This window comes from Myotis lucifugus, unplaced genomic scaffold (assembly GCF_000147115.1).
Source record: "Myotis lucifugus unplaced genomic scaffold, Myoluc2.0 scaffold_1469, whole genome shotgun sequence".
Lineage (NCBI taxonomy): Eukaryota > Metazoa > Chordata > Mammalia > Chiroptera > Vespertilionidae > Myotis > Myotis lucifugus.
In genome coordinates this window covers 2,414-12,194 of record NW_005872517.1, presented here as the reverse complement: position 1 = coordinate 12,194, position 9,781 = coordinate 2,414, and the positions used below count along the sequence as shown (strand labels likewise).

Below are 9,781 nucleotides of genomic sequence, written 5' to 3'. Positions count from 1 at the left end.
ACATGTTGGTTCTATTTTTTTAATTTTTTGAAGAATAGCCATATTGTTTTCCTTAGTGACTACACCATTTTACGTTCCCACCAGCAGTGCACAAGGTTCCAGTCTCTTCACATCCTTACCAACTCACTGTCTGTGTGTGTGTGTGTGTTTCAATAATAGGCATCCTAATGGGTATGAAATTTTATTGACTTGATTTTTAAATTTTTCTAGACTTTCTTAGGAAGAATAAATAAATAAAATATATGTAAACACACTTAACCAGTTGAACTATTGATATGTATATTCAAAATGAAGAGACTCATAATAGCCAAAGTTGAAACAACTCAAATGTTTATTAACTGTTGAGTAGATAATTCAGATATAGTATATACATGCAGTGGAGTATTATTTGGCAATAAAAAGTAGGTACTGATACATGCTACAACATAGATAGGCTTTAAAGACATGCTAATAAGTAAAAGAAGCCAGATACTAAGACCATATAGTTACCTATATAAAATGTGCAGAGTCACCCTAGCCAGTTTGGCTCAATGGGTAGAGCATTGACCTGCGGACTCAAGAATCCCAAGTTTGATTACAGTCTAGGGTACATGCCCAGGTTGCAGACTTGGTCCCCAGTAGGGAGCGTGCAGGAGGCAGCTGATCAATGATTCTTTTTTTTTTTTTTTAAATGTATTTTATTGACTTTTTACAGAGAGGAAGGGAGAGGGATAGAGAGCTAGAAACATCGATGAGAGAGAAACATCAATCAGCTGCCTCCTGCACACCCCCTACTGCGGATGTGCCCGCAACCAAGGTACATGCCCTTGACTGGAATCGAACCTGGGACCCTTCAGTCCACAGGCCGACGCCTTATCCACTGAGCCAAACCGGTGAGGGCTTCTTTCTTCATTTATGTTTCTATCTGCCTTTCCCTCTCCATACCTCTCTGAAATCAATAAAAAATAAAATGTGCAGAATAGAGAAATGTGTTGAGACAGAAAAAAACCAGTGGTTGCTAGGGGCTGGGAGCAAGGTGGGGAGGATTGGAGAAGGATGATGTTGGAATTGGGGTTTAAGTACAGAAAGACATATGTAAAAAAAACTTTAGATGAGCCAAGTCTTATTTTCATTTGCGGTTTGGTGTGTGTACAACTGAAGTTTTCATAAATTTTGAAATTATATAGAGAAAATGAGTTTTGATAACATCTTTAGGAAAAACAGAATTTAGGAAAAAGTGCTACACATAGTTATTTTTTCCTAGTGGCCAGTTTTCTGTAACTTTAAGTTTCAGGAACACAAAAATATAATCTAGTGGCTTTTAAAGTCATAATTTTAATGTGTGGTTTATTAATAAAATAATTACAAAATTTCAAATTGAACTCGTTAATCCTAAAAGCATTTAGAATGTGTATTTATTTTGGTAATGCTTGAAAATTCCCTAACCTGCCCCACTTCCTCCCTTCCATATGCTAGAAGTTACTCAACATTTGGTTGAGGAAGGAAAACCTAATTCAGATGCTAGCTTGAATATACTAGTAAACCTTAAACTCACTTCATATAAGTTTATTCAGTGTTTGCCTTGCTGTAATTCTAAAGCAACTTGGGTTACAATGCTTTTGCCACATCAGATGAGAAATTCTGTTGTTTTCTTTAAGTTTTGAAAATATGTCATTTATAGATCACTGACAGTAACTTGTAGTATTATATTAACACTAGAAGCCCCATGCACGGGTCTGTGCACTGGTAGGGTCCCTCGACCTGGCCTATGGGGATTAGTGGACTTCCACGCTGCTGCAGCCCAGCCTTATCCACCAGCTCGTTGGGCTCCAGCCCACTGTCCACATCAGTCCCACACAGCACAAAGTAGTGCACAAAGCGGCAGGCGGCTGGGGAGGAGCCTGAGCCTAGGCCAGGCGCCACACTGCTCCAGGCGCCACACTGCTCCCGCTCATCCTGGCCCCACTGTGCCTGCTGCCGCTGCCTCTCAGTAGGCTCACTGCTGCTCTGCTGCTGCTGTCTCTATGAGCCCATCCTAGGGCGATACCGTCCTGCCCATGACCGCACAGCCATTGCCCGTCGCTCACTGCTCATCGCTCATCATCACACAGCACCTGAGAAGCAGCTGCAGGCTCACGCCCAGTCAGTCCAGATGCTGGTCCCAATCCTGGTGCCAGTCCGGATGGGGGAGGGGTGCGCAGGGGGACTGTCCACAGGAGAGGCTGGCACCACTGCAGCTGCGCTTGCCAGCCATGAGCCCAGCGTCTGGTGCCCATCAGCTGAGCGGTGCTCCCGCTGTGGGAGCGCACTGACCACCAGGGGCAGCTCCTGCGTTGAGCATTTGCCCCCTTGTTGTCAGTGCACATCATAGCTATTGGCCGGTTGTCCGGTCGCTTAAGGCTTTTGTGTATATAGATAGATAATTTCAGTGTCACAGAGCCAGGAAGAGGTACGTTTTTGCTTTTTTACAATCCCCAAAATGGATGTGCTTTGTCCTGAATCTTCTGAGCAAAGGAAACAATTGCTTACTTTTTACACTTACTAGAGTAAATGGACAAGGACTGTACTTTTCTATTTCATTTAATAGCTGTATGAACGTCCCATACACTTCCACCAACCTTTAGCTAGTCAATAAGAAGCTTCCCAAATCAAAAAAGACTTAAAAACCACCGCCCACCCAATCATACCCCACCAGATGTGTGTTTTTCTTTTGAATATTAGGTGTTGCTTGTTCAAAAGTGCCGGGGCTGGCCAGCAGACCCTGAGTGACAGATGAATGGATTACTCCGACACAACATTTGCTGTGAAAGAGAGGGCTAAGGGAAGGCCAGGCCAAAGGGACTAGGCAGCCTCGATTGTAGCAGCAGTTTGAGATAAAGTTTATCTTTTAGATACAGTCAGCAGGGTAAGTAATCTTGGGAGGACATGTATGCTTATAGTGTCTTTTAAGCAAGGACACCCAAAAGATTAAGGAATAAGGATTCCAGTAAACACTTGGGGGTCTGCACGTACACAGACTTGTTTGGAAAGGTCAAGGAATAATTAGGGACACCTCCTTCAGCACTCCCCTAAGTCGGAATTCTGATAAACAGGGCAGGCAGCCTTCCGAACACTTCCCTTTTCTCATAATGTCCTCCTTACAAACTTTCCAACCAAGTCTCATGTGCTCCCCAACACAAAAGTAGAAGAAACTATGATAGGAACTTGAGCTTTTTATGAATTATTTAACTTATTTTCAGCTCTTTAATTGCTTTTACAAGCACATTTGTAATGTTGAAGTTATGATAACTGAACCTTCAAACACCTTGCTCAGAAGATAATGTTACTTTTAATTACGGTGGGGCCTTGACTTACGAGTGTCCCTACCAACGAGTTTTTCAAGATACGAGCCACCTCTCGGCCGATTTTTTGCTTTGAGTTGTGAGCTAAAATTCGGGTTACGAGCCAGCTTCAGATACCCCACCTCTAGTTGGCACAGCGAACGTCACAGTGAACGCCACAACATCAGCCCAGCATCACGTGTCTCACTCGTTCACTTTTTGATTTGACATACAAGTAATTTGAGTTACGAGCTCTGTCACGGAACGAATTAAACTCGTAAGTCAAGGCCCCACTGTATTTAGTTTTTGAGAAGTGCCTTTTACTATGTAAGGTGGAGCATTTTCTGGTTTCTTGCTCATGATTGTACTGCTGGAGACTATATATGTGGTTCCCTGGGGGCAGCATCCAAAATCCAACAGTGGTTGTATCAATAAAAATGTGCTTGCTTGTGTATTATCTATACCAGGGGTGGGCAAACTTTTTGACTCGAGGGCCACAATGGGTTCTTAAACTGGACCGGAGGGCTGGAACAAAAGCATGGATGGAGTGTTTGTGTGAACTAATATAAATTCAAAGTAAACATCATTACATAAAAGGGTACGGTCTCTTTTTTTTTAGTTTTATTCATTTCAAACGGGCCGGATCCGGCCCGCGGGCCGTAGTTTTCCCATGGCTGATCTATACTAATAATAGGGTAATATGCAAATTGGTCGGGACACCATCACAGTAACGACCGATCATCAGGCTGCGTGCATAGCAGGCGCGGGTAGGCAGGAACTTGCAGGGACGGGGGTGGGGGAGGCAGGGCCTGGCGTAGGGCGGCCTGTACTCCCCACATGGCAGCGGCGGCTGTGAGTGGCACCAGGCGGAGCCTGCGGGCCGAGCTGAAGCAGCGCCTGCAGACCATCAGTGCATGAATTTTCGTGCACCGGGCCTCTAGTCCTATATAATAAAAGCCTAATATGCTATGTGTCTGGTTGTCAAGTTGTCCGTTCAACCAATCAAAGCATAATATGCTAATGATATGCTAAGGCCACTCAACTGCTCACTATGACGTGCACTGACCACCAGGGGGCAAACAGTCGACCAGTCGCTATGACGTACACTGACCACCAGGGGGCAGACAACCAGTGACCAGTCACTATGATGTGCACTGACCACCAGGGGGCAGATGCTCTAACTGGTAGGTTAGCTTGCTGCTTGCAGCCGATAGGGACTGAGTGAGACGGGCCGGACATGCCCTGGAGCCCTTCCGCAGTCCCTCCCTGGCTGGCCAACCTCCTGCGTCCCTCCTTGGCCCTGATTGTGCACCGATGAGGTCCCTCGGCCTAGCCTTTGCCCTCTCACAATCTGGGACCCCTTGGGGGATGTTGGAGAGCCGGTTTCGGCCCAATCCTGCAGGCCAGGCCGAGGGACCCCACTGGTGCACGAATTTGTGCACCGAGCCCCTACTTATGATATAAAAAGTATGTTGAGGATAAGGCATTGTTGCCCCAAAATACTAACTTTGTTGTCTGAAATAGTAAGGGATTTAGCAAGGTTTCTTCAAAAAGAAACCAAGGATTTTGCACTGAAAAATGGGAAAATTCTAGTTCTTCATTTATTCTGTAAAATAATTTCATCTCCATTACTAGGTGTACCAGTTAATAATGTAGATATTGTAATCAAAGAAAACATGATAATTTCAAGAGAAACATCAAAAGTGCTTTATTCAAAGTAATGTCCATTGCTAGCTACACATTTCCCCCATCTTTCAGGTAATTTGCTCTAGTCATATATCTATACTAGAAGCCCGTTGCACAAAGATTCGCGCAATAGGCCTTCCTTCCCCTGGCTGCCAGCACCGGTTTTCCTCTGGCACCCGGGACCCAAGCCTTTGGTTCAGCCGCAGCAGAGAAGCCAAGCCTCGAGGCTAGGCTTCTCTGCTGTGGTCGCAGTGAGGCTTGGCTTCTCCACTGCGGCCACAACGAGGCTTGCTTCTCCCCTCTTCAGTCTTCACTCCAGTCAGAGCCTTCAGTCTTCACTCTGCGCCTGCATATGCAAGTTAACCGCCATCTTTGTTGGATTAATTTGCATACTCATCCTGATTGGCTGGTGGGCATAGCGAAGTGACACCAATTTGCATGTTTCTCTTTTATTAGTGTAGATAGTCATGTACTATCTATCCCCTCTCATACTGCAGTGCTTTGAATTCCTCACTGAATTTGTTTCTCCTCTTTGTCATTATCTAGCATTGTGTTAAGAACATACATTCTTTTAAAATTTGAATCCTGGCTCAACTTATTTACTAGATATGTGACCACAAGCGACATAACTCATCTTTGCCACAATTTTTGTATCTTTAAACTGGGGCCAATAATGTAACATACTTCATAGGGTTATTGTGAAAATTAAATAAAAACAAAAAACATGTGAAATGTTCAGAACAGTGCCTGGCACACAGTTAGTGCTATATAAATTGTTAGTCATTACTACTACTATGAATACTGCTATCACTGTGATTTCTCAATGCTGTCAGCCGGCTTGCCCTTTCTTCTCCTTTTAAATTTCTTTAATCTTAGAAAACAGGTAACTAAGCTTGTTAGAATTAAATGCAAATTAAGAGTAAATTTAGTGTATGAAGCCTGAGATTTACTTCCAAGAAAACAAAATGCTGTGTTTGCCTTGGTATTGATTGCACTTTGGCTGCTTAGAACATTTTTATCTTGGATGCAGCATTAACAGGCCATGCTTATAAATGAATCTGGAATTTAAAAAAATAAGATTTAAAATATCTCTTAATAAGTACGACTTGCTTTTTAGGGAAAAAGATCTTGAAGAAGCTCTGGAAGCAGGAGGTTGTGATCTTGAAACTTTGAGAAATATAATTCAAGGAAGACCACTACCTGCTGATCTGAGGACCAAAGTTTGGAAGGTAAATGGAAACTAAATTAATAAAATGTAATCACTAAAAAATAATATTTGAGAATTTTTATTTTCAATTGTCTTAGTTGCAGAAGACTATTATCCTATGGGCATGTCACATGTAGAAAATTAGACAGGGCAACTTACTAAAATCTCTGTTTCTGTAATGTTTGGTATATTTAATAATTTAGGTTTTGAAAGGCAATGTTTTCTTTATTAAGATGTTACGATTACAATAGAAATACTTACTTTTGTTAAAACATATATAAGCAGAGGATAAGATAAAAATTATCTGTTATCTACCACCTGTTTGTAAAACACAATAATGTCTTGGTGTATATTTTTTTTACTTTTTTCCTGTTTGCACATATATATGTAAAAGAAATGGAATTATAACTGTACATAGTATTCTGAATGTTTTATCACAGAAATTTAAAACACAAAGTTGAGACACTTGTATAATGAGCCTCCTCTTAGCTTTAATTGTTATCAGTATTTGGCCAATCTTGTTTGATTAATATCCCAGTCCTTTCCTCCCCACACTGGATTATTTTAAAACAAATCATTGGCCCAGCTGGCGTGGCTTAGTGGTTGAGTGTCAACCTATGAAACAAGGAGGTCACAGTTTGATTCCCGGTCAGGGCACATGCCTGGGTTGTGGGCTCATTCCCCAGTGTGAGGTATATAGAAGGCAGCCAATCAATGATTCTCTGTCATCATTAATGTTTCTCTCTCTCTCTCCCTCTCCCTTCCTCTCTGAAATCAATACAAATTTACAAAAAAACACACACACAAAAATAGAAATCCTTGATGGCACACTAAAATACTTTAGTATGAAAGTCTAAAAGATAAAGACTTAAAATAACCGTAATATCATTAAACTTGAAAGAATAGTAATTTCTTAATGTGTGTGTCCTCCCATAGCTGGAGGGAAAAGGCAGTCTCTGGTGTCTTTTTTATAAGAGCACTAATTCCATTCATGAGGGCTCCACCCTCATGATCTAATCACCTCCCAAAGGCCCCACCACCAAATACCATCACAGTAGGATTTCAATATGCATGGTTGACATAAACATTCATGCTATATGGCATTGATGATATTTGTTTAAAATAAATTTACATATGTAATTATGTAAATATTTTATGTAATTTCTTCTATTCACTGTGTTGACATGGAGTAGTACAATTTAATTTAGGAGGAATATGACTGAGGTTTCAGCATTTGGTGAAGTGTAGATACATTACTTTGTAATCTTTGAAATATTCATTATTATTTCTAAATTCAGGCCTTTCCATTGTTATAGCATCTTTCCAAGGATGAAAGATAGCATATGAAGCTAGTTGCTTTTTTTTTCTTCCAGATTGCTCTAAATGTTGCAGGAAAAGGAGATAGTTTGGCATCATGGGATGGTATTTTAGACCTGCCAGAACAGAACACTATTCACAAAGATTGTCTAGAGTTTATTGGTAAGTTTAATAATTGTTTTCAAACAGTAAAAAGTTTTGGAAATAATAATTTTGGGGTAGAGGAATCATTCTTTATTATCTTACTATTACTTGGGATATTTCAAATTTTATTTATTTTATTTATTTATTTATTTATTTTATTTTATTTTTTTAGATAGGAAGGGAGAAGGATAGAGAGTTAGAAACATCGATGAGAGAGAAACATCGATCAGCTGCCTCCTGCACACCTCCTACTGGGGATGTGCCCGCAACCAAGGTACATGCCCTTGACCGGAATCGAACCTGGGACCCTTCAGTCCACAGGCCGACGCTCTATCCACTGAGCCAAACCAGTTACAGCTGATACTTCAAATTTTAAAGCGCTAGTAAATAGCTTTAGAATTTTTCATTTGAACATCTTATGAAATAATGTTTAATATTTTAAGAAAGAGAGCCCAAGTTTTAGTGTTCTTTTGCATCATGTTTTGAATTCTTTAAGTATTTTTATAATTTTGTTGCAGTCTTATTTTTTTTTTGGTGTAATTAATACTTATGTAATTTATGTAGTCCTAAATTAAAGGAGGCTGTATTCCAAAAGTTTACCTATAAATCATAGGTCATGATCTACTGTAGAAAAACGTTTTAGTTAAATTATTGATTAGTTGAGCTTTTGTTTACTAACCACATAGGAAACATTGCTGGTGTGGGCAAAGGAAATTGAATTTGGAGGTAGAGAATGAATCATTTTCCCTGCCCTTGGCAAGGGTGTAGTGGTAGCTGCCCATCATGGGGTAGATGATAATCTCTTGTTTAGAAAACAGTTTTGCTTTCCAAGAATATGAGTTATGATTCTCTCCTGCTCTTCTACTTCAGATGGTCCATTCTTGTTTGATCTACTTGTATATATAAGTCAAATATTATTAAGTTAGTAAATATTGAACAGCTAGTAAATACTGAATAAGTATAAGGAAAGATGTACTTTCACATAGTGTTGTCATGCTCTAAATCAGCAATCGCCAACCTTTTGGACCTGATGGACCACCAGTGGTCCACGGACCACCTGTTGGCAACTGCTGCTCTAAGTGCACTAATATAGTATTTGTTATATATTTGTAAATAAGTGTTATGTCCAATAACAGCCTCTAACAGGCCCTTGGTAACCTTATTTTGACATTTATTTTCTAGGCCAGCTTTCAGTGCCAGAAGAGAAGGCAGCAGAATTACTTTTGGATATTGAATCTGTAATTACCTTTTATTGTAAATCACGTAACATTAAATATAGCATGTCCCTTAGCTGGATACATCTACTCAAACCACTGGTGCGTCTTCAACTGCCACGCAGCGATTTATACAACTGCTTTTATGCTATCATGAATAAGTACATACCCAGGTAAAATGTGATTTAACTACTTATTTTAAAAATGAATAAAGGTTTAGTTTGCTTGAGTTAAAGTTGTTATATATATTTTAGTGGTAAAGTAAAAGGATTAAATAATTTTGAAGGTTGGTTGAATCATAATTGTTATTTGACTTAGTGATTATAAAAAAATTTTTAAGGATTCTTTAAGAATTTATGCTTCTAGAGTATATATATATCTTCATACTTATTTAGTGGTATCCCTATTTTAATTTCTTCATCTGTAACATAAAAATAACATTATAGTGTCTAAGTGAAAAGTAAAATTTTTGGAATGCTACTGTAAGTGAGGTGCTGGGGTTACAGCTTGGATCATAGTCCTAGAAATAGAGGCATTGAGGTAATCAGAAGTGTGCCGAGTGTGAGGAAGGTGAAGTAGAGAGCACTATGGGAATGTATAATGAGGGTAGCCTAACCTGCCCTGGGGATTAGGATTGGCTTCCCTGGGCAGGTAATACTTAAGCTGAAACTAGACAGATATGTAGGGATGAGTGATGGAGGCTGCACTCATGAGCCAGAGAATTCTTTCTTTTTTTAAAAATATATTTTATTGATTTTTTACAGAGAGGAAGGGAGAGGGATAGAGAGTTAGGAACATTGATGAGAGAGAAACATCGACCAGCTGCCTCCTGCACACCCCCTCCTGGGGATGTGCACACAACCTAGGTACATGCCCTTGACCGGAATCAAACCTGGGACCTTTCATTCCGCAGG

At 40.3% G+C, this 9,781-nt stretch overlaps 1 protein-coding gene across 1 annotated transcript in view; it reads left to right on the top strand.

Annotated features, from left to right (window-relative positions):
- Positions 1-9,096, top strand: part of LOC102431880 (TBC1 domain family member 23-like) — a 31,207-nt gene extending 22,111 nt beyond the window's left edge. Inside the window, exons 2-4 of the mRNA XM_014449859.2 lie at positions 6,103-6,214; positions 7,566-7,671; positions 8,836-9,096. Of these exons, the coding sequence (XP_014305345.1) occupies positions 6,103-6,214; positions 7,566-7,671; positions 8,836-9,044 (427 nt within the window). The 3' untranslated portion in view covers positions 9,045-9,096. The remainder of the gene's footprint in view (positions 1-6,102; positions 6,215-7,565; positions 7,672-8,835) is intronic.
- Positions 9,097-9,781: the final 685 nt, after the last annotated feature.